Source organism: Aethalodelphis obliquidens, unplaced genomic scaffold (assembly GCF_003676395.1).
Source record: "Aethalodelphis obliquidens isolate GAN/ISIS:26980383/991018 unplaced genomic scaffold, ASM367639v1 scaffold135, whole genome shotgun sequence".
In the NCBI taxonomy this organism is placed as follows: Eukaryota; Metazoa; Chordata; class Mammalia; order Artiodactyla; family Delphinidae; genus Aethalodelphis; species Aethalodelphis obliquidens.
In genome coordinates this window covers 868,402-893,081 of record NW_020838079.1, presented here as the reverse complement: position 1 = coordinate 893,081, position 24,680 = coordinate 868,402, and the positions used below count along the sequence as shown (strand labels likewise).

Below are 24,680 nucleotides of genomic sequence, written 5' to 3'. Positions count from 1 at the left end.
TTTTGACTTCTGCCCCTACCAATCTATTAAAATTGTGCTCTGAAATATCATCATAATCTCCTAAGTAAGCAATCCAGTAGCCTTTTCTCAGTCCTTATTCTCCTTGACTTCTCTGTAGTACATCACTATTACCTACCCCTACATTTTCTTGAAATTCTTTTCCTATTTTAACTTCCACAACTCTACACCATCTTAATTTTTCTCCTCTTTCTGTCCTCCCTCACCAAATTGAGGGTTTACCAAGATTCTGTTCTTGGGCTGCTTGTTCATTATATATAGGTACTACATCCATAATTTGTGATTCGTGTGTCACCTCTATAAGGATGATTCCCAAACCCTCATCTCTTGCTGTCCTTCTGAACATTTCTATTTGTATGTTCTGCTGCTACCTCAAACTTAACAAGTACAAAACCAAACTCAGGCTTATTACAAATTAGTCTCACTTCCTCATACACCTGCCTGTAGTATCATTATTATACCAGTTCTGCTAGTTAGAATCACATGACAAAAGTACTTGCTAAAGGAGGGGAGTGTGTATGTGCTCTGCCTTCTCTGAAACAAACTATCAGTGGTGAAAGGCTGTGTTGTAATACCTCTGAACTAAAGATATAGTCTGACCTTGGAGTGATAAGACAGACTTTGTTTATTGTGTTTTTACCAGGATCCCAATCGTCTGTACTATGAACCAGCTGAGCTGAAGTTATTTGAAAACATTGAGTGTGAATGGCCATTGTTCTGGACATACTTTATCCTTGATGGGGTATTTAGTGGGAATGCAGAACAGGTAATGCACTGGGGAAAGAGCTTTTTAGCAGATTGTTATTATGTCTTCCTCTTTCAGTTAATGACTGTGCTGACCCTGTGTCCAAATGGAAGTCTTCCCTAATAGGGAGGAGACAGAGTTATCTTCTAGAGACTAGTAGTTGAGGGCACATGTTAAAGAGTTAGAAGACCTGGATATTGCTATCACTCAGACTTGACTTTTAATAAATATAGAAAGCAGAATAGCAAGTCCTGTATACTTGCCTTAATCATCAGAGGTACTTGAATTTACCTCCTGACTTTGTATGTCTTTTTTTTTAATAAATCTTGGAAATGATATTCTGACTTTAGCAAAAACAAACAAAAAACAAAACAACCACCCACTTATACCCTGTCCTCACCCCCCAAAATACAGTCATCATTGCTTTTTGAGCTACATGAATAAAGTAGTTTAGAAACCATTGTTGGAAAACAGTGAGACTGGACAATTTAATCAAGTTAGTTTAATGTCAGGCATTCTGCAAATTGGCTGTGTTCTAAACTTGGACATAAATCCAACACATTTGGAAGTCGTTTATACTTGGCTACATAAATACAGTTTTGTGTAATTTGAATACTTTGGCCAGTAGTAATCTGTAACTGCCAATATGAGTTTAAATAATAGGGGTACACCAAAGTTTCAGGGGCACAAAGTGCTGTTTTACTCTAAGCTTTATATAGAGTATCCTTATTTGAGCAAGAAATAAGATAAGCAATAATAGAGATACCTGCCCTATTTTGAGCACCCTATTTTTTTAAACCAAACTTTTAAAAAATATTTATTATTTATTTATTTATTCATTTTGGCTGCTCTGGGTCTTAGTTACGGCATGCAGGATCTTCATTGCGGCATGTTTAGTTGGTGGCATGCGGGCTTCTTAGTTGCAGCATGCGGGCTTCGGCATGCAGATTCTTGGTTGCATTATGCATGTGGGATCTAGTTCCCCGACCAGAGATCGAACCTGGGGCCTCTGCATTGGGAGCACAGAGTCTTACCCACTGGACCACCAGGGAAGTCCCTTGACCACCCTATTTTGATTCTACCATTTTTCTCAGTCCTTCTCAAATTCCACAGAATTGTTTCTCAAAAACTGTGCTTGCTCAAAGAAAGATTTATTTATTAAATGTGCCAACTAAGTACAAAGCATATTCAGGTGTTTTGAACTCTCAGGGGAAAAAAGGAGCTGGATGGCCTGGATTCTTATTTATTCTTTTTTTTTCCTGGCTTTGCTGCTGACCACTGAGTAGTCCAAGTACTGTCATTGACTTCTTCAGTTTCTCTGTACAGGCATACCTCAGAGATATGCAGGTTCAGTTCCAGAGCAGCACAAATATTGCAAATATCTCAATAAAGCAAGTCATATGAAATTTTTTGGTTTCCCAGTGCATATAAAAGTTATGTTTACACTACATTCTGTTAAGTGTGCAATAGCAGTATGTCTAAAAAAACAATGTACATACCTTAGTTAAAAATATTTTATTGCTGAAAAATGCTAACCATCATCTGAGCCTTCCATGGGTCATAATCTTTTTGCTGATACATGCTTTGAAATACTTTGAGAATTCCCAGAAATGTGACACAGAGACACAAAATGAGCAAATGCTGTTAGAACAATGATGCCAGTAGACTTGCTCAACACAGGGTTGCTGCAAACCTTCAATTTGTAAAACAAAAACAAACAAACAAAAAGCAGTATCTGTGAAGCACAATAAAGCAACGTGCAATAAAACAAGGTATGCCTGTACATATGATGAGAATAGTTTTTCTTTCTTCATTGAAGAAGTGGATAGCCCTAAAATTCTTTGAATTTCACAGATGAAGACATATGATAAGTGCATGGTACAGTCAATTTGGCTATAATGAGACACATAGGTGTTCCCTAAAAATCACCATGCTCTGCATATTTGAGAAGTAAAAACTATAGGGCTTATGGGAAAATGTGGTTGGGGAAAACACTTAAAAAGTTTGTCAGAAATACATACAAAATGATAGGAACCTAATAAAAACAGTACCACAGATAGGCATTAATGGCTTTAACACATTCATTCATTACTCTTTCAAAAATTATATTCTGAGAAAATTATTTCAAGGGTGGCATACATTTAGATACAACGCTGCTCATCACTGTTACATTCATACAAATTAAGTCTGGTCGTAATTTAAATGTTCAACAAGAATGAAATGTTAAATTAGAGATCATGTGTATAAAATATGCTGCTATTAAAATGTGTATTAAAATTTAATATCATTGTTAAAAATTCAGATTAACTGTTGTTTTATACTTCAAATATAATTTTATTTTAGTGTTTGGTTTTCTCATAATTGAAAAAAAACAGTACCACAGCCTTATACACGTTAAATGGTTAAGAAATATATAAATACCACAAAGATATGGCACTTGTACCTTGAAAAACACCTGAAGTTTTCTTGTGGATATGTGCAACCATGTTCCTACCACCTCACTTGCAGGGCTCCCGTGCACACCACCCTACATGCCAGAGGAAGAGAGGAAAAGAGAGATAGCATAAGAGAAAAGAAAAAAAAATAATATCAAACAGAGAGGAAAAATTTAAAAAATAGGGCAAGGAGGGAATAGAAGGGGAAATTAAATAGAAGGGAAGGCACAGAGCCATGCAGCCAAGTCGGCCATGAGAAGGGAGCAGCTCGGGAGTGGTAGGAGAGTTATCTGAAATTGGATGGAAAGTTGTAACACCACATGTGGATGGGTTGTGGTTCATGGTTCTGAGGTGTGTGCATGTGTGTGTGTTGTGTATTCTTTTTTTTTTTTTTTTTTTTGCAGTACACAGGCCTCTCACTGTTGTGGCCTCTCCCGTTGCGGAGCACAGGCTCCAGACGCACAGGCTCAGCGGCCATGGCTCATGGGCCCAGCCGCTCCCCCGCATGTGGGATCTTCCCGGACCGGGGCACGAACCCGCGTCCCCTGCATCGGCAGGCAGACTCTCAACCACTGCGCCACCAGGGAAGCCCCTGTTGTGTATTCTTACACGACTCAGTTCAGCTGAGTGCCTTCTCAGGTTGAAATTGTGCATAAGTAGATGTGAAATTCATGTTATGCTCAAATTGTTCTGTAATATATCAAATGCATTGGAACAAATTTGTGTTTTCAAAACAACTATCATAGCAGAACTGACTATATAGTTTTTCCACCATAAATTATAGTGGGGTTTTTTTTTTGCTTTTTATTTATTACTAATCTACAGCAAATTTTTAAGCAAAAAAATGTAAACTTGATCATAATAGAAACTTAATTTGACAGGGAAAATACAGTTTTAAAAGCAATTACATGTAAAGTCAAGAAGCTGTACTCAGTGTAGTACACAGTGGGTAGAAGCATGTACGTGGAGGCAGGCTGACTTGGGCTCAAATCTGGGCTCATCCTTGCACTCGCTGTATGATCTTTCAGAAGCTCATAACCTCCTTGAGCCTTAATTTCCCTGTAAAAAGGCTTTAATTACAGACACCTGGATGGTTATTAAAATTAAATTTATTCATCAGCAGAACAGGAATAAAGATGCAGATGTAGAGAATGGACTTGAGGACGTGGGGAGGGGGAAGGGTAAGCTGGGATGAAGTGAGAGAGTGGCATTGACATATATACACTACCAAATGTAAACTAGATAGCTAGTGGGAGGCAGCCACATAGCACAGGGAGATCAGCTCGGTGCTTTGTGACCACCTAGAGGGGTGTGATAGGGAGGGTGGGAGAGACACGCAAGAGGGAGAGAATATGAGGATACATGTATACATAGAGCTGATTCACTTTGTTATATAACAGAAACTAACACAACATTGTAAAGCAATTATACTCCAATAAAGATGTTAAAAAAAATTAAATGCGTTAAAAGTATGCAAAACTCCTAGCATAGTATCTGGCCTCCATCAGCATTTAGTAAATACTACTTCCCTTTCTTTCCTTTCACTAGGTGAATATACCCCTTTGCAATAGGACCTTCTTTGGCTACAACCCTCCCTAGATCCCCAAAGGGAACTCTATGAATTTTGTTCCCCTTTTCTTTTCTCTACAGGTTCAAGAATACAGAGAGGCTCTTGAAGCAGTCCTCATCAAAGGCAAAAATGGAGTCCCACTTCTGCCGGAGCTGTACAGTGTTCCTCCTGACAAGGTAAGCTGGACGGTGCCATAACATGGAGCTGGGAGAAGAGGAGCAGCACCTCAAAAGGACTGCCTTATTTGAGTCAAATAATTTTTAATCTTCTGATTTTAATGTTCTAAAGTCTTTCTTTAGGTATAGAACAATTAAAATATGATTTTATTCCTTTGAAAGTATATTTATAAAGCAGACTCAGTTATGGCACTGTTACTGGGCAAGACGAGGGCGAGATCATATCTTATAGAGGTAGTTTCACGGGTGTATATTTGTCCTCAAACTCATCAAGATGCATATGTTAAATATGTATGGCCTTTCTATATGTCAGCCAAACCTCAATTTAAAAAAATAAAATGAGTTGTTCAGAGATTGATTTTTAAAAAAATCAAACTTTAAGGTTGAGAATGATATGGAGATCAGTAAGCCGAACTAGAGTGATGTTCTGTGTGAACTCTCAGTATTTGATATTTTCTGCTTTGAGGCTAGTCATCTGGGATTAATTGAGTAGATCAGGCTTGGAAAATGAAGTATGTCTCCATTTTCTCAAAATGCCAGTTCAAATTACCATTATTCCTCTTCTTCATTGCAAAAGAGCATTAGCCGGGGGAGAGATGCAATATTCCATGCTGGTGGGGATGAGTGGACTAAGCTCCTAGCAACATCAGCAGCATAACCTGAGAGCTTGTTAGAAATGCAGATTTCAGGCCTTTCCCTACATCTACTCAGTAAGAATATGCCATTGGACAAGATCCTTAGGTGGGGTGTATCCATGTACAGTTAGAGGAGCACTGCCCTAGACTGTAGTCATAGTGCTTGACTTTTCAGTGCATTGCATATATGACTGTTTTATAGAGTATGAATCACAATCCAGACTCGGGCTTTTTGTTGTCTAGTATTTTAAACCTCCTATTCTTTTTTTTAATTTATTTATTTATTTATTTATTTTTGGCTGCATTGGGTCTTCATTGCTGTGCACGGGCTTCCTCTAGTAGTTGTGGTGAGCAGGGGCCACTCTTTGTTGCGGTGCGTGGGCTTCTCATTGCGGTGGCTTCTCTTGTTGTGGAGCACAGGCTCTAGGAGCACGAGCTTCAGTAGTTGCGGCACACGGGCTCAGTAGTTGTGGCTCACTGGCTCTCGAGTGCAGGCTCAGTAGTTGTGGCGCATGGGCTTAGTTGCTCCGCGGCATGTGGGATCTTCCTGGACCAGGTGTCGAACCTGTGTCCCCCGCATTGGCAGGCGGATTCTTAACCACTGCACCATCAGGGAAGCCCTAAACCTTCTATTCTTTTCCTTTATCTCTTTATTTATTTATTTATTTATTTAGGTTGATGAAGAATATCAAAATCCTCACACTGTGGACCGAGTCCCCATGGGCAAACTGCCTCATATGTGGGGTCAGTCTCTATACATCTTAGGAAGCTTGATGGCAGAGGTAAGGGGAAACTTCAAGGCTCTTCCATTTTTCTGCTTTAGTCACCATAACAATCAGATTTGTGAGTAGCTCATTAAATCTGAAGGATATATCTTTTGCCTTTTGTATTCTGCCTTAATTACAGATTTTCCTCCAGATTCTTAGAGTGAGAGCATGGCCAGTCCTTGGCAAAAATCTTTCCCTCTGGCAACTATGTCCGTCATGCTTGCCCAGGGGTTCCTACCTTGGTACTGTACTTGAAGTTGCTCTGGGATCAGACCCTAGATAGTTCCTTTTCAAAACGCCCCCTAGTGCCTGTCTGGTAACTGCAAATGCAATTGTGCTTGGATAGTAATGACTTATAATGGATTTAAGTGCTAACTTTTCCAAGCAACATAATGTTTCATTCTTTAATTAAATAAACTGATAAGATAATTTTAGGTACCATGACAAGTGTTTGGGAGCATCATAGTTTTTTATTTGTTTGTTTGTTGATAAGGGGCCCTTTAAATGTTCCTTATATTAAACTCTGTTGAGACAGCTCTTAATGAAGCACTTTGGAATTTCTTAGTTTACGTCAGCTTATTTGTGACATTTTGAACCATAAGAAGGGTTCCCTTTCTCAAAGTTTTCCAGTTTTACTGAAAAATCTATTTCCCCATTATAAGTTATTATATAAGGTAAGCTATAACCCAGGCTCCTAGAGGATCTAGGGTGGGACTTAGCTTTCCTTTCTGAGCCATACTCTTCGACCTGTTTATGTATAACTGTTTACTTTCTGGAGCTGTTTTTATTTGTTTTGTTTTGTTTGTCCCAGTTTTATTGAGATGTAATTGACATATCACTGAGTTTCAAGCGTACAGCATAAAGTTTATCTTTAGTTGACATTATTATAAATGTAGCAGTAATGGGCAGAATGATTTGTTTAAAATAATCCTTACCTGGTGACTTTCTCATTCAATTAGAATAAATTAATGCTATGAAAAAATGAGGAGATGAATGGTATTCTTAAGGGCTGAGTGGGTGAGTTCATCGCATTTCATCAAAGGCAGAAACTCAGGTCAAGTCAAAAGATATCTGCTAAGCAGAAATCATAGCAAGCATATGCGTAAATATGAAAGCAACAGGACTAATGACTTAAATTATTGATTAGAAGCATTGTGATCTGATTGTCTAATCATGTGCATCCAGAGAAAGTGGAGGTATAACTAGAAAACTTTCTGTTTATCTTTTATACCCCATCTATTTCCAAAAAAATGATTTTTGGCAGCCACTAGAAATTAACTCCAGATAAAATTAATTTGGATGTGAATTCAGGAGTTCAAACATTTTCATACAGTAAAGGTATTTGTTTCCTTTCCATACATGCCTCTCACATGTTATGGTACGGGGTTTTGGCACTGGTATGTTGTTTCTCCTCAAACATTAGCTTTTTTGGAGATATAGTAATATGTCTTTTTATGGTTTTTCTTTAGGGATTTTTAGCTCCTGGAGAAATTGACCCCCTGAATCGCAGGTTTTCTACTGTACCAAAGCCAGATGTTGTGGTTCAAGGTATGTATTCTTATTCCCAGCAGCAGAAATTTAACATTAAAGGTCTGGTTTGGGCCAGTAAATGATGACTTTATTCTTTATGATGTATTTTGTTGGGCTTCAAAATGTATAGTATAAACTTGACTCTGTTTGGTTTCAAGATTTCTGTTAATCTTAATCATGAACAAATGCTTAACAAAGGATGTTATCTGATTCTCTTAATACTTCTTATTTCTGGAAACTCTTTTCTTTTCACCATGATGATATTATAGCCTTCTGATTATCTCTGCTTTTGTTCTGAGCATTCCTTCTGTGCTTTTTCTGCTAGTATTTCTTTCTTCTCATATCCTCCTAAGGGTTGTGTACTTAGTCTTACACTCTTGTCTTTCTGTATTTATACCCTGCATGTGTTTGCTAGGGCTGCCTCCTCCATAATACATTTGCTTCCATGGCTCCAACTATTACCTCTTTAGAGAGTACTCCAAATCTTTATTTTTTGTTCCTAGCAATCAACTTAAATTTTGAGGTTATCTACTCTATGCAAAACACTGGGCTAAGCTGTATAAACGTTTTAAGAAGTCTAGTCCCAATATATATACACAACATTTTCATCACTTATACTTCAAATGCAAAACTGACCTTTTTTTGTCTCCATCCTATTCTTTTACCTCTCCCAAGAAAAGCAAATCTTGCCACCTTCCTTAACTCTCTCAATGACATCACTATTATGCTACTCTCCTAGGGTAGAAAACTCCAGGTGATTTTTGACTCCCCAGAAACGCTATCCAATGTGGTACTAGGTCCTCCTGAGAAGCTCCTCTGAAATGTCTCCACTTCAACCCCAACCTCCATTGGAGTTGATTCTATATAGAAAATAATCCTTAGTATTTTCTAAACCTTCTTATACTTGGCATCCTATGTGGTAGGATAGGATAAAGGTAGTCATAAAGGTAGTCTTTGCTTATCAATGTACAGGCGTATTTCATTTTATTGTGCTTCACTTTATTGTGCTTTGCAGATATTGTGTTTTTTACAAATTGAAGGTCTGTGGCAACCTTGTGTCAAGCAAGTCTGTTGGCACCATTTTTCCAAGAGCATTTGCTTACTTCGTGTCTCTGTCACATTTTATAATTCTAGCAATACTTCAAGCTTTTTCATTATTATTATATTTGTTATAGTAATCTGTGATCAGTGATCTTTGATGTTACTACTATGACTCATTGAAGGCTCAGATGATTGTTAGCATTTTTTACTAATAAAGTATTTTTTGTTTTGTTTTTTCTTTTTGTGGTACGCGGGCCTCTCACCGCTGTGGCCTCTCCCATTGCAGAGCGCAGGCTCAGCGGCCATGGCTCACGGGCCCAGCCGCTCCGCGGCATGTGGGATCCTCCTGGACCGGGGCACGAACCCGTGTCCCCTGCATCTGCAGGCGGACTCCCAACCACTGCGCCACCAGGGAAGCCCAATAATAAAGTATTTTTAATTGAGGCATTTACATTGTTTTTTTGGATACAATGCTGTTGCACACTTAACAGACTAAAATATAGTGTAAACATAACTCTTTTCATTTGGTTTTATTTATTTTTTAATTGAGGTATAGTTAATTTGCAGTGTTGTGTTAGTTTCAAGTGTACAGCAAAGTGATTCAGTTGTGTGTATGTGTGTGTGTGTGTATATATATATACATATATATATTCTTTTTTATATATATATATATTCTTTTTCAGATTCTTTTCCATTAGAGGTTACTACAAGATATTGAGTATAGTTCCTTGTGCTATACAGTAGATCCTTGCTGTTTACCTATTAATATTTTATATATAGTAGTGTGTATATGTTAATCCCAAACTCCTAATTTATCTACCCTTGCCACCTTGCTACCCCTTTTGGTAACCATAAGTTTGTTTTCTATAAGCATAACTTTTATATGCACTGGGAAACTAAAAATTTGTGACTCGCTTTATCGTTATACTCGCTTTACTGCAGTGGTCTGGAACCAAACCTGCAACATCTCTGAGGTATTCCTGTACATAGCGAACGTTATATAAAAGACCATTACTCTTCCCCTCCCATGAGAAAGCTTGTTCTCCTTTGAAACTTATGCCATCTGGCTATATGGGTCTCCTGGTTACTCTCATTCATTCGTTAGAGACTTTGAGGCTTGGCTCATAGCCTTCCTCTTCTTCCCCAATTCCTACCATAGTACTAGATTTCAGCATCAGAGTAAGTGCCATCTAATATTTTAGCCTCAAAATTCTTGGATATCTAGAACCCTAGTGACCCTTCCCTCTGCCTCTACTCCACTCACTTTTAGGACGAAACTTTAGAACTGTTTCACCTCAGATATTCCATTCCCAAAAGTCCCAATCACCAGTCATAACTGCATATTATTTCAGTTTTCTTCCCCCCGACCCATTACACTTGTGTCTATTTTCTCCTAGTCTACACTCCCCTACCTTTCGGTTGGTCATCTAAATCTCTTAATTACCAGCACACCAAACTTCTGCTACACCCACCAGAAAAATCACAGCCCCAGATCAGTTTTACTCTCTATATTTTCTGATCCTGTACCTGGCCTGCTAAAATCTTCTAGAAAAAAAAAAATCACACAAATGAGCAGAGTGGTAGCATTGTAAATCCACAGTCTCCAACTTAACTAGGCCTACAGTGCCTCCTGTCAGTCCTTGTTCTTACTGTTAGTCAGCATTTTCATTCTCCTCAACTATTCCACACGTTCTCTGTTTTCAACCCCACTGCTTGTTTTCAACCTCATTCTTGGCCTGCTACTTTATGCTGGGTAATCTTAATGTTTTGATCTTTGTCAATTTCCCAACCCCCCCACTACAGTCTTACTTATATCTTCACCCAGCCTTGCCTCCTTTTCTTGAGTCTCAGAAAAGCTGTCTTTTCTCCTCTTCAGCACCAACTCTTCCTTCTGATGCTTGATCCTATCCTCTTCCCTAGCCTTCATAGAAACCTACTCTTTCCTATCTTCAAACTCTTCTCTGTTGGTTCTGATTTTTAATACATTGACATGTTCATCTCCCTCTAGTTATCCTATCCTTCCTTTCTCATCCAAACTTCCACTTCTTTACATTTCATTCATTCTGCATTCATTTACAACTAGCTTATCATTCCTCTGAAAGTGATTTTGCTTAAGTTATTGCCAAACTCGGTAGATATTTTTCAATCCACTTCTTAGAGGATCTTTCTGTTTCATTTGTTGTTTATGTTTCTGGAAACTCTTAACTCACATGTCTTCTGTGATACCATACTCCCTTGGCTCTCCTTCAACCTAAGTTTTGTACTTTTCTGTCTCATTCTGGGCTTCCTCTTCTTCCCCTTGCCCCTTAACTGTTGGTATTTCTGGGAGTTTTGTCCGTAGCCCACTGCTCTCATTATTCAGAATATTTGTTATTGTCTCTCAGCTTCCTCCCATTCCTCACCTTTTCCCTTTTCCTGCCTCCTAACTTCTCCCCTCTCAGAAGATGACCTCACCTCCTATACCATAGAGAACATATAAGCCATGAGACAAGAACCCCTCACTCCCGCCCCCAGGCTTTTTCATCATCTGCGCATATCTTATATGTTGAAATTTCTCAAGGTTATATTCTAGGTCCTTTTCTCTTCTTTTCTATATATTCTCCTTGACCCATCTCTTTCTATGCTAATGACTCCTGAATATATCACATTCACTTTAAACTCAACATGTCCAAAATTAATCAGCTGCACTCTCCTAGTTCTACATCATCTGTGCCTGCTTTTCTCCCTATTTGCCTATGTCAGTAAATGGCACACTTTTCTCTCAGTTACACAAATAAACACATGAAGAATCATTCTCGGTATCTCTCCCTCTCATCTCCTACGTTCAGTTAACAAGTCCCAATTTCTTTACCTTCTAAATAATTCATAAATCCATCTAGTTTATCCAGTACCAATGTCATGATCCTAATCTAAGTAGTCAGCCTCTCTTCCTTGCATTAATGCAATAACTTTTTTTTTAAATGCAATAACTTTTGAAGTGGTCTCCCTGTCTTCAGTGTAGGTCCACTACAGTATATCAGCTTATTCTTTAATCATCAACATGAATATGTTCTTTTTAAGACGGAGATCTGGATATGCTATTCCCCTGATTACAACTCTGCAGGGGCTTCCCATTGCCTACTTTCTTAACATGGCTTACAAGGCTCTTTATGATCTGCTCCCTGACCCCACCTTCAGCGTCATTTCTCACCACTGCTGCTTCACACTCCATGTTCCTACTATAAAGAACTTTTTTTTATTATTCCTAGATCTGCCTTGTTCTCTGTTGCCCTTGAGCCTTTGTCTATGCTATTTCTTTTGTCTGGAACAGCTTCTCCCTTAGTTTTACCTTCACTTTTACCAGAATAACTCCTATTCAGCTCTCTAGCAAGACTCAGTGTCAATGTCATTTTCTCCAAGGATCATGTCTATCTTTGTATCCCTAGCATATGGCAGTACCTAGCACATAGGTGGTACCAAATAAGCATTTTCTACATACTTGATAAAACATAAACAAAAAGCTGAGTTGTTGGGGTTGAAAGTAGCCCTGGGACCCCAGAGTGTTGTTCATTTGCCTCTCCTTTAGTCCCCTTTACTCCTGCTACCAACTGCATTGCCCTCTGCAGAACCCTGAGGCTCAGGAGAATGCAATTTGGAAATCATTACCCAAGGATAAAATACAAGTTCCTTAAAGTGACACACATGCTCTCCATGATGATCTAACCCCTATTTGCCTTTCCAGATTCATTTTGTTGGTGGTTGGTGGGGGGGTTGTTTGTTTTTTGTGTGTTTTTTTCCACTGTGCAAGGTGTTTCATGCTACAGCAATATGGAAATGTATGTAGTCCCCACCCCATCTCTTACACACACACACACACACAAACACACAAACACATACTTTTCCATTTTCATGTTTTATGATCATTCTGGATCTTCTACCTAAAATGGCTTTCCCAATTCCTATTCCCTTCTTTCTCCTGGCTAACTTATTCATTCTTTCAAGTTCACCTTAGACATCAGGAAGCCTTTTCTGAAACTTCCCCCTGCCAACTCCAGACTAGATAGGTGTCACTCTTGGGTGATCACACAATGTTCTGTGCATATATTTATTTACTTAACAGGTTATTTTATAATGAGTTTATGTGTGTGTCACTTTCATTACACTATGAGCTCCTTGAGGGAGAGACTAACATATTCATCTCTAAATCCCTAGTGCCTAGCATAGTACCTTACCATTTAAGTGCTTAGTAAATGTTTATTAATGAATGAATAGATGACCACATATGTTTCCCTGGACTTTTGTCAGCCCACTATTATTCTTCCTCTGTATATTTTTCCTGGAGAATCTTTGTTGTTTTCAGTTAGAAGTAATCAAGATGGTGTTATGTCCAGGGGACTCTGTAATCACCATACCCTGCATATCCTGCCCCAGACCACAGCAGCACAACACCATGAGGTCCCCAAGGTAGAAAAATACACAAAAGATAATGGCAAAGGAATGCAGAGTAGCACTTTTTTAACTAGGCTTTTGCCCCCCAAACTCAACAAATACAGTACTTGTAAGCTGGAATGAACCAAATGGCACCTTCATTTTCTTATAAACCCAATTCAACATATCTAGCAGTACTAGAGGAGCAGGAATAGGGTACATGTTTGCCCCTGGTGCTTAGCATTAAGCCAGCTGAGGCCCCATTCAGGTTATTGGCCTCCAGACAGATTATCAGTCCCACAGAGGGGGAATAAACAGAAGAGTCAGTGAGGTGGCCTGGACTTCTCCTTTGTGAGTATGATTACCACTTTTGAGACATGAGTGTGAGAGGAAGAAAAGGGAGCTGTCCAGGTTTGGCAGGCTCTGAGTCTAGAGAAGTCTTATCCCCATCCCCCAAAACAACTACACAGAGTTTCAAATATGGTACCTCAGTGCTTTATCCTGAAGTTACCTTGCCTTCTACTGTTCTCTAGCTTTGAGCAATTCGTACCATTAGGGTGTTCTTTATTATCCTCATAATGCTGTCCCTGGTCTTTTTTTTCCTATTTAAACATAGAATCACAGATATAAGTGAGTGTGGCATTCTCTAGAAGCACATAGGTATTTAGACAAAAAACAGAATTAAATATTCTAATCATGAAATCTTGTTTCCTTTTCCATTTAGATAATATCATTATGTACCAAGCATGATGATTGTTTCATCAAGTCTACAATAACTGTTAATTTCCTTACCTTCCTTTTGTTTTCCCTTCAAAAAAATATTGTGTGGCTCGAGAGATCTTTAGGTTCCTGTTGAAATAAAATTTTCTGTTGACCTCATCTTCTTTCTTTCCTATAGTTTCCATTCTAGCTGAGACAGAAGAAATCAAGGCCATTTTGAAGGACAAGGGAATTGATGTGGAGACCATTGCTGAGGTGCACCCCATCAGAGTACAACCAGCTTGTATTCTCAGCCACATTTATTCCAGCCTAGGTAAGGAGATTGGCCAGCCTGCTAGAATCAAAGCATTATTTGATACAGGCTGGTTTCCTTCCTTTTTATTTTTTTCTTGATCTTTATTGCTTTATTAAACTGCATCTGAAAAGGAATTTAGAGTCTCTGGAATCTAAGTTTCTAACCCTATATATCCTGAGCAGGCTTGATAATTTTCAGTGTGTTTTATGAACTCTTTGGTACAGAGGGCATGACTGTTATCAGGCAACTTTGTATCTTCATTCCAAGTGTGTGCTTAACCAACTTGTTCTTCTCCCCTTTCTTGGGACCTATATTTCCATTTTGAAAAAATGCTAACTTTATATACATTAATAGCCAAGGAACTTGTTTTTAGTTCTTTATACTTTGTCATGTAATGAATTAGTTGACAATATTTTAAAATTCCATTTCTTAATCTAATACTTATTTTTAATTAGTACTTATTTTTTATTCAACTTATATATTAAATTTGGTGATAGACACATTAAACAAATTACTACAAGTTAAAAATTTATGCAAGTTACTACAAATTTCACATTAAACAAATTACTACATTGTTAAAAAAAGGATGTGCAAAATTTCTAAACCACCCTTGTGGAAGGCTGAATAGTGGCCCCAAAAGATATTCAGGCCCTAATCCCTGGAACCTGTGAACATTACCATTTAAGGCAAAAGGGATTTTGTGGGTATGATTAGATTAAGGAGATTGAGATTGGTAGGGAGGATTATTTTGGATTATTCAGGTGGGCCCTAAGTATAATCACAAGTCTCCTTATAAGAGATACCCAGAGGGAGATCAGACTGTAGAAGTAAGAGATGTGATGACAGAAGCAAGTGATCAGAGTGATAAGGCTGTTAGGCTTATCCTCTAGAAGCTGGAAGAGTCAAGGAACAGATTCTCCCCTGGAGCCTCCAAAAGCAACCAGCCCTGCTTGACACCTTGATTTTTATTTTACGTCATAGTAGCCATAAGGTTCATTTTGAACTTCTCATCTCCAGAACTGTAAGAGTATAAGTGTATGTTGTTTTAAGCTACTGAGTTTATGTTACTTTGTCATAGTACCAATGGGAAATTAATACAATCTTAAATCAAGCCACAAAGTAAATTTATAAATGAAGAATGTACCTTACATAGTAGATTGCCACTTACAAACCCTAGTTGTGTGTGTACTTTTTTCTTCACCAAGAGTGGTCTGTTAGTAATTAAAGCCAAACCAAATTTTGTCCGGCTCAAAACCAGCCTCCATCCCTTTTTACTAACACCTACTCCAAACACTCAATTTCTGTGGCAGTTATGTAGGTCTAAATTGAGAGGGAATCAACCAAGGAGGGAAGGACCAACAGTCAGAGCTGACTGTTCTTTATCTTTCCTAGCACCCACATTTTATGCCAGCACGACCTGAACTCCCAGAGCTATTAACATTACATTTGGCTTTAGGAATATATGGATTTCCCCCACTCTTCCATTCTAGCCATAATGTAGAAAATCCCTTTTCTTTTTAAATTAAGTGCAAAGTTGGAAGTTCCTAAAGAAATTTTACCAAAAAAATGGAAAACTAAAATATAAACACATAGAAATTATCAAGTTTATTGAATATAGGTCTCAGGTCCTAATAAATAAAACCTAGCCACAAATTAGCTTAAATAGTACAAATTACTGAACCCCTGGTTCCCTCCACTGACTCAGCCCTATTAGTGGTAAATGCCAAGTCAAGACTCTGAAACTTCTGAGATTAATTTGGATTGATGCTTTACTAGGTGGGATGGGGTACCTCAGTCCTTTCTAGAACCTGCTTCCTGGGTTTTTTTTTAATCTCCTTGGCTATTCCCTCTAGCTTCAGACTATAATGTACTCCTAGTCTCCAGATACCAGTCCCCTAGCACTAAATCTCTTGAAATAAGGAAGGTATTTCTCTATCTAGCCCAAATCTTACTCCATGAATATTATTTGATCTTGTAATCACTATCTTCTTTGCCCTTCTGAGAAGTCTCTATGGTTTGGGGTCTGTGGAAGTCCTGTTGATGCCTTTGATTTGATTCTCTCTGGCTCTCACTTAAAAGTTGATGCCTTTTACCCTTTTCTTCTTCACATCCATTGTTGTAAACTCAGCATAATCTTACGAGGATATAGGTAACTTCCAAGCTCTGGGACTTCATTCCTGGAATCTACCTGCATCACATCAGATCTCTCTAACAAACAGAAGCAAACTCCTTACTGACTACTTTTTCAAAGTCTGCACTTTGTTTTGGGCCTCTTACGAAGTTATTATTTCCTAGCCAGAGAAAATAGGGACTACTAGGTCTTCGGGACTTCAGTTTAATGAATGCACAAACATTTCAGGGACTCAAGTAGCAAGTTATATTTATTTTCCAAATGTGCTCCTTCATTCGCTTCATTCATTCATTCTTTCATAAGGCTCTATTGCTTACTTTTATGTACCAGGCGCTGGGTGTGATGCTGTGAGAGACATAGACATATAACCAAATAATTATAGTACAGTCTTATAAATGCTATAACAATGGCATTACGTACAAAGTACAGGAGAAAGAGAATAGATTTGCCTGGGAAGGTCAAGAAAGGCACGTTTTGATGATTTATAAAATGAGTGACTCTTCATAATTCTATTATTGCAATAATTTCACAATAACAAAAATGCTTTCTTTTAAATTTATTTATTTATTTTTGGCTGCGTTGGGTCTGCGTTGCTGTGTGCAGGCTTTCTCTAGTTGTGGTGAGCAGGGGCTACTCTTCGTTGCGGTGCATGGGCTTCTCATTGTGGTGGCTTCTCTTGTTGCAGAGCACGGGCTCTAGGCACCTGGGCTTCAGTAGTTGTGGCACGCAGATTCAGTAGTTGTGGCTCGTGGACTCTAGAGCTCAGGTTCAGTAGTTGTGGTGCCCAGGCTTAGTTGCTTTGTGGCATGTGGGATCTTCCCAGACCAGGCTCGAGCCCATGTCCCCTGCATTGGCAGGCGGATTCTTAACTACTGCGCCACCAGGGAAGCCCCAAAGTTGCTTTAAGGATATATTGAATGACAGCTGTAATTCCACCAAGGAAAACAGGCTATTTCTTCACCAGGTATGTTCATTTATATATGTTCCCAGAAGTGGGATTCTGTGCCTCACCTCAAACACTCAGTATTTCAGTTCTATAATTTTTTTTTAAATTTTTAAATATTATGTTGTTAATCAACTTTGGGAACATAAGAACTTTATAGGAGAGTGCTGTCAGAAACATGGTGGAGTGAAAAGCTACCTTTGTCTCTCCCCTTGAAGCTACAACCAGTAAAACATCTACAACACAACGAAGGTGCCTTTGCCCAACACAACAGGATGCCAGAGAATTCCACACATCTGTACATCTATAGGTGGGTGAACTGGAACACATAGAGGAGGCAGAACAGAGGGAACAGTGGAGTTGGTACCTGCAATCCCAGCCCTCTGACTGTGGCAGCTGAGCCCATAGCTTCAGAAAACCCAATAGCAGCAGGGGAAGCAGCGCGCATGACTCTGCCTGCCACCACAGGCAACTTAGCAGCAGGAACAGTGGGGCCTGGGACCCCATCCCTCCAGTCACTGAGGAACCCATGACCCCAGACTCTTGCCCCACTATTTGCATTGGCAGAGCCCCCGAACCTGACAGCACCAGACACAGTGGAGGCATCTGTGCAACCCCAGCTTCCCCTCCCACACTGTTCCCCTCCCCCCACAGCAGAGCCTGTGTCTCAGGGGATCTCCCACAAAAGAGAAGAGCCCATCATCCCAGTAATGACAGCAGCTCTGGCAGAAGCAATACAGCAATAAGCCTAGAGGCACAAGAAGCAACAGCAAAAGCACAGAGCCACACCTGTTACACATATGGTGGAGGCTGGAAAGTGCCAACTCTCAAGTATAACCAGAGGTAGCTCAGGTGAGCGAAACCAAAAACTTGTGTGATAGCGCCACCTACTGGAAAGCAAAAGAAAGGATTGTAACTCCTAACCGGTCATTTAACTTCAAATGTGCCAGCAGAGGAACAATTCATCAAGCAATATGAGGAATCACAGTAACACTATATCACAAAAAGAAAATGACAATTCTCCAGAAGCCAAACTTAAAGTCATGGAATATTGAGATCTAACTGATAGAGCCATCATATAGAGCCATCAAAATAGCCATCATGAAGAAACTCAATGAGATACAAGAAAACTCAGAAAGGCAGTGTAATGAGCTCAGGAATAAAATTAATGAACAGAAGGAATACTTTACCAAAAAGATTGAAACTCTAAAGAAGAACCAAACAGAAATTCTGGAAATGAGAAACACAATAAACAAGATGAAAATGCATTAGAAAGGATTGGAAATAAAGCAGACAATATGGAAGAGAGCATTAGTGAACTCAAAGATAGAAACCTAGAAATGATACAAGTAAAAGAGGAAAGAGAAGTAAGACATATATAAAAAGAGGAAATCCTATGAGAGCTACACATCTCTTTTAGGAAAGGCAGCATTGGGATAATAGGTATCCCAGAAGAAGAGAGGAAGAGCAATTATTTAAAGAAACAATAGCTGAGATCTTCCCAAACATGGGGAAGAAACTGGACAATCAAGTCTGTGAAGCAATGAGAACACCTAATTAAACTCATTGCAAAAAGACCTTTTCCAAGACACATTAAAATTGTCAAAAGTTAATGACAAAGAGGGGACTTCCCTAGTGGAGCAGTAGTGAAGACTCTGTGCTCTCAATGCAGTTCCCTGGTCAGGGAACTAGATCCCACATGCATGCAGCAACTAAGAGTCCACATGCTGCAACTAAGGAGGCATCGAGCAACAACTAAAGAGCCCTCCTGCTGCAACTAAGGAGCCCATATGCTGCAACTAAGGATCCCACGTGCTGTAAGTAAGGAGCCCACCTGCCACAACTAAGGAGCCTGCCTGCTGCAACTAAGATCCAGCGCGACCAAATAAATACAATTTTTTTTTAAATAAAGTTAATGACAAAGAATTTTAAAGGCAGCCAGGGAAAAAAGGATGGTGCCCTACAAAGGAACCCCTATTAGGCTATCAGCAGATTGCTCAGCAGAAACCCTAACATCCAGGAGAGAGTGAAATGACATTTTCAAAATACTGAAAGAAAAACTGTCACCCCAGAATACTCTATCTAGCAAAATTATCATTCAGATATGAAGGAGAAATAAAGTCTCCCAGACAAAAGCTGAGGGAATTCATCAACACTAGACCTGCCTTACAAGAGATATTGAAAGGAGCTCTTCTACCAGAAACAAAATAGCAAAAATACATAAAACTTTAAGCAGGGTGATAAATAGAATCAGAAAACTGCAGCTCTTTATCAGAACAGATTTTTAAACACTATTATAAAGGTTAAAGGGGAACAAAGAAAGCAGAAAAATAATTATAGCTATCTTATTTTGGTAACAAACCCACAACCATAAAAAGGGATAATTTGAGACAACAAAAACACTAAAAGGGGAGGAGGAAAAGGATGGAATTCATATAGGTGAGTGAACATAAGATGCTATCAGCAGAAAAAGGACTATTTTATCTATGAGAAATTTTATACAAACCTCATGGTAACCACAAAAATAAACATAAAATAGAGACACACACACACAGAGAAGAAACTGAGAAAAATATCACAGAAAACCATCAAACCAAAATGGCAGACAGAAACAAAAGGAAAAAGAAACAGTGGAGATATAGAGCTACCAGAAAACAAAAGATAAAATGGCAGTATTAAGTCCTCATATATCAATAATCAACCTAAATATAAATAAATTGAATTCACCAAATGACACACAGTGGCTGGATGGATTAAAAAACAAGACCCAACTATTTGCTGCCTCCAAGAGGCACATCTCAACTCTAAAGACAAACATAGGCCGAAGGGAAGGGATGTAAAATGATATTCCAAGCAAATAGCAGCCAAATGAAGGCAGGTGTAGCCATATTCATATCAGATGAAATAAAGCCAAAAAAGGTAACAAGAAATAAAAATGGACAGTATATAATGATAAAAGGGACAGTTCATCAAAAGACATAACAGTGATTAGTATATACGCACCTAACATGGAAGCACCAAATTGTATAAAACAATTATTAACAGGCCTAAAGGGAGAAATTGACAGCAACACAATAATAGTAGGGGACTTTAACACCCCACTTAACATCAGTGGTTAGATCATCCAGACAGAAAGTCAACAAGGAAACAACAGTCTTAAATGAAACTTTTGACCAGATGGATTTGATAGATGTGTATAGAACATTCCATCCAAATGCAGCAGAATACACATATGTTCTCAAGTGTATATGAAACTTTCTCAAGGATAGACCATATTTTGGGACACAAAACAAGTCTCAATAAATTTAAGAAGATTGAAATCACATCAAGCATCTTTTCTGATCACAATGGAATGAAACTACAAGAAGAAAACTGGAAAAATCACAGATATGTGCAGAATGAATAGCATCCTACTGAACAACTATTGGGGCAACGAAGAAATCAAAGGAGAAATCAAAAATTACTTGAAGACAAATGAAAATGAAAATACGACATATCAAAATCTATGGGATGCAACAAAAACTGGGAGGGAGGTTTATAGCAATACAGGCCTACCTCAAGAAACAAAACTGAGCAGCACCAGAAACCAGAGCCCAGGCTTCAGGACCAAATGTTGGCCTGGGCCAGGAGCTGGACCCCCACAGACTCATAGGACCCTCAAAGAGCTGCTGCTGCCAGGGGAGTCACTGGAACTCAGATGTCCCATCCTAGTGTTACCTTGCCAGCTCTGAGGTGGGGCCTGACAGTGGAAACCCCATCCCCTGCCCACAGGTAGAGAAGAATTTTTTTTTAGAAAGAAACAAAACTCTCAAATAAACAGTCTAACCTTACACCTAAAGGAACTAGAAAAAGAAAAACAAAACCCAAGTTAATTGAAGGGAGGAAATAATAAAGATCAGAGTTGAAATAAATGAAATAGAGGCTAAAAAGGCAATAGAAAAGATCAATGAAACTAAGAGCTGTCTTTAAAAAGATAAACAAAATCAACAAACCATTAGCTAGACTCACTAAGAAAAAAAGAGAGAAGGCCCTGATAAACAAATCAGAAGTGAAAGAGGATAAAGAACAATGGATACCACAGAAGTACAAAGAATTATAAAAGAATATTATAAACAGCCATACACCAACAAATTGGACAACCTAGAAGAAATGGACAGATTCTTAGATTTATACAACCTTCCAAGACCAAACCATGAAGAAATAGAAAACTTGAGTAGACCAAGTACTATTACAGAGGTTGAAACAGTAATCAAAAAAGCTCCCCCAAAACAAAAGTCCAGGACCAGACAGCTTCACAGGTGAATTCTACCAAACATTCAAAGAAGATTTTATACCTATCCTTCTCAAACTATTGCCAAAAAATTGAAGGGAACACTTCCTAACTCATTTTACAAGGCCAACATCACTCTGATGTCAAAACCAGACAAAGACAACACAAAAAAAGAAAATTACAGACCAGTATTTCTGATAAACATAAATGCAAAAATCCCCAACAAAATATTAGCAAACCAAAGTCAACATCTAAAGCAAACCAAATTCAACATCTAAAGGGTCCTACACCATCCATGATCAAGTGGGATTTATTCCAGGGATGCAAGGATGGTTCACCATCTGTAGATCAATCAACGTGATACACCATATTAACGAAATGAAGGATTAAAAACCATATTATCATCTCAGTAGATGCAGAAAAAGCATTTGACAGAACTTAACCCTCATTCATGATAAAAACTCAATAAAGTGGGTATGCAGGGAACATACCTCAACAAAATAAAGGTCATATATGACAAACCCACAGCTACCATCATACTCAATGGTGAAAAATTGAAAGCTGTCTCTCTAAGATCAGGAACAAGACAAGGATGCCCACTCTTGCCACTCCTATTCAACATAGTATTAGAAGTCCTAGCCTGAGCAGTTAGGAGAGAAAAAGAAATAAAAGGCATCCAAATTGTAAAGGAAGAAGTAAAACTGTCACTATTTGCAGATGACATGATTTTATATAGAGAGAATCCTAAAGACTCCACCAAAAAACTATTAGAAATAATAAATGAATACAGCAAAATTTCAGGATACAAAATCAAAATATAAATATCTGTTACATTCCTATATGCTAACTATGAGCTAGCAGAAAGAGAAATTAAGAAACTAGGAATATGCTCAACATTGTTAATCATCAGAGAAGTGCAAATTAAAACCACAGTGAGATATCACCTCATGCCTGTCAGAATGGCTATCAAAAAGAACACAAATAACAAATGTTGGAGAAAAGGGAACCCTTGTACACTGTTGGTGGGAATGTAAATTGGTGCAGCCATGTGGAAAACAATATGGAGGTTTCTCAAAAAACTAAAAATAGAACTACCATATGACCCAGCAATTCCACTCCTGGCTATATATCTGAAAAAAATGAAAATACTAATTTGAAAACATGCGTGCACCCCAATGTTCACATTCACAGCAGAAGTATTTACAGTAACCAAGATATGGAAGCAACCGAAATGTCCATCAACAGATGAATGGATAAAGAAGATGTATACACACAATGAAATACTACTCAGCCATATAAAAGAATGAAATTTTGCCATTTGCAACAACATGGGTGGACTTGGAGGGTGTTGTGCTAAGTGAAATAAGTCAGACAGAGAAAGACAAATACTGTATGATATCACTTATATGAGGAATCTAAAAATACAACAAACTAGTGAGTATAACTAAAAAGAAACAGATTCACAGATATAGAGAACAAACTAGTGGTCAGCAGTAGGGAGTGGGAAGGGGGAAGGGGGAAGGGGCACGACAGGGGTAGGGGATTCAGAAGTACAAACTACTATGTATAAAATAAATATACTACAAGGATATATTGTACAGCACAGTGAATATAGCCAATATTTTATAATAACTATAAATGGAGTATAATCTTTAAAAATTGTGAATCACTATGTTGTACACCTGAAACATAATATTGTACATCAACTATACCTCAATAAAAATTTTGAAACACGATTTCTGGTGTATTGATAATTATTAAAATAATCCACTAAAATCTAAATACTGTACTCTGCTAACTTGATATCTACAATCATCCCTTTAAAATATACATGAGCAAGATATTCAACAACAACAACAACAACAAAATGACAATATCTAGGAATTAACCAAGGAGGTAAAAGACCTATACAGTGAAAACTATAAGACATTGTTGAAAGAAATTGAAGAAGAAACAAATAAATGGAAAGATATTCCACGTTCATGGATTGCAGTAATAAACATTGTCAAAATGTCCTTATTAAGCAATCTACAGATTCAATGTAATCCTTATCAAAATCCCAAGGACATTTTTCACAGAAATAGAAGAAAAAATTCTTAAATTTATATGGAACCACAAAAGGCCCCAAATAGCCAAAGTAATCCTGAGAAAAAAGAGCAAAGCTGGAAGTATCACACTCCCTGATTTCAAACAGCAAAGCCACAGTAATCAGAACAGCATGGTATTGGCAGAAAAACAGATACATAGATCAATGGAACAGAACTGAGAGTCCAGAAATACACCCATGCATATATGGGTGTGTATATATATATATATATATATATATATATATATATATATATGCATACACCCATGCATATATGGGCAAGTAATTTATAACAAAAGAGCAAAGAACATACAATGGAGAAAGGATTGTATCTTCAATAAATGGTGTTGGGAAAACTGGACAGTCACATGAAAAAATATGAAACTAGACCACTGTCTCACACCATACACAAAAATTAACTCAAAATGGATTAAAGACTTGAATATAATACCTGCAACTGTAAAACTCCTTGAAGAAAACATTGGCAGTACACTCTTTGACATCAGTCTTACCATTCTTTCTAGCTATGTCTCCTCAGGCAAGGGAAACAAAAATAAACAAATGGGATTAACATTAAACTGAAAAGCTTCTGCACAGCAAAGGAAACCATCAATAAAATGAAAAGACAACCTACCAAATGGGAGAAGATATTTGCAAATGGTATATCTGATGAGGGGTTAATATCCAAAATATATTAAAAAAAAACTCATACAGCTCAACAACCAACCTGATTAAAATGAGCAGAGGAACTGAATATACATTTTTCCAAGAAGACTTACAGATGGCCAATAGGCACATGAAAAGATGTTAAATATCACTAATTGTTAAGGAAGTGCAAGTCAAAAACCACAAAGAGATATCACCTCATACTTATAAGATTGAGTGTTATGAAAAAGACAGGAATAGAATAC

The 24,680-nt window shown here is 38.1% G+C and overlaps 1 protein-coding gene across 4 annotated transcripts in view; it reads left to right on the top strand.

Moving 5' to 3' along the window:
* The window catches only part of PHKA1 (phosphorylase kinase regulatory subunit alpha 1), a 130,930-nt gene that overhangs the window by 36,794 nt on the left and 69,456 nt on the right, over positions 1-24,680 (top strand). For 3 of the 4 annotated variants that reach the window (XM_027099628.1, XM_027099627.1, XM_027099626.1), the window contains exons 10-14: positions 662-784; positions 4,849-4,944; positions 6,254-6,361; positions 7,816-7,894; positions 14,223-14,357. In XM_027099628.1, coding sequence (XP_026955429.1) covers positions 662-784; positions 4,849-4,944; positions 6,254-6,361; positions 7,816-7,894; positions 14,223-14,357 — 541 coding nt within the window. The remainder of the gene's footprint in view (positions 1-661; positions 785-4,848; positions 4,945-6,253; positions 6,362-7,815; positions 7,895-14,222; positions 14,358-24,680) is intronic. The other variant, XM_027099629.1, reaches the window with a different exon arrangement.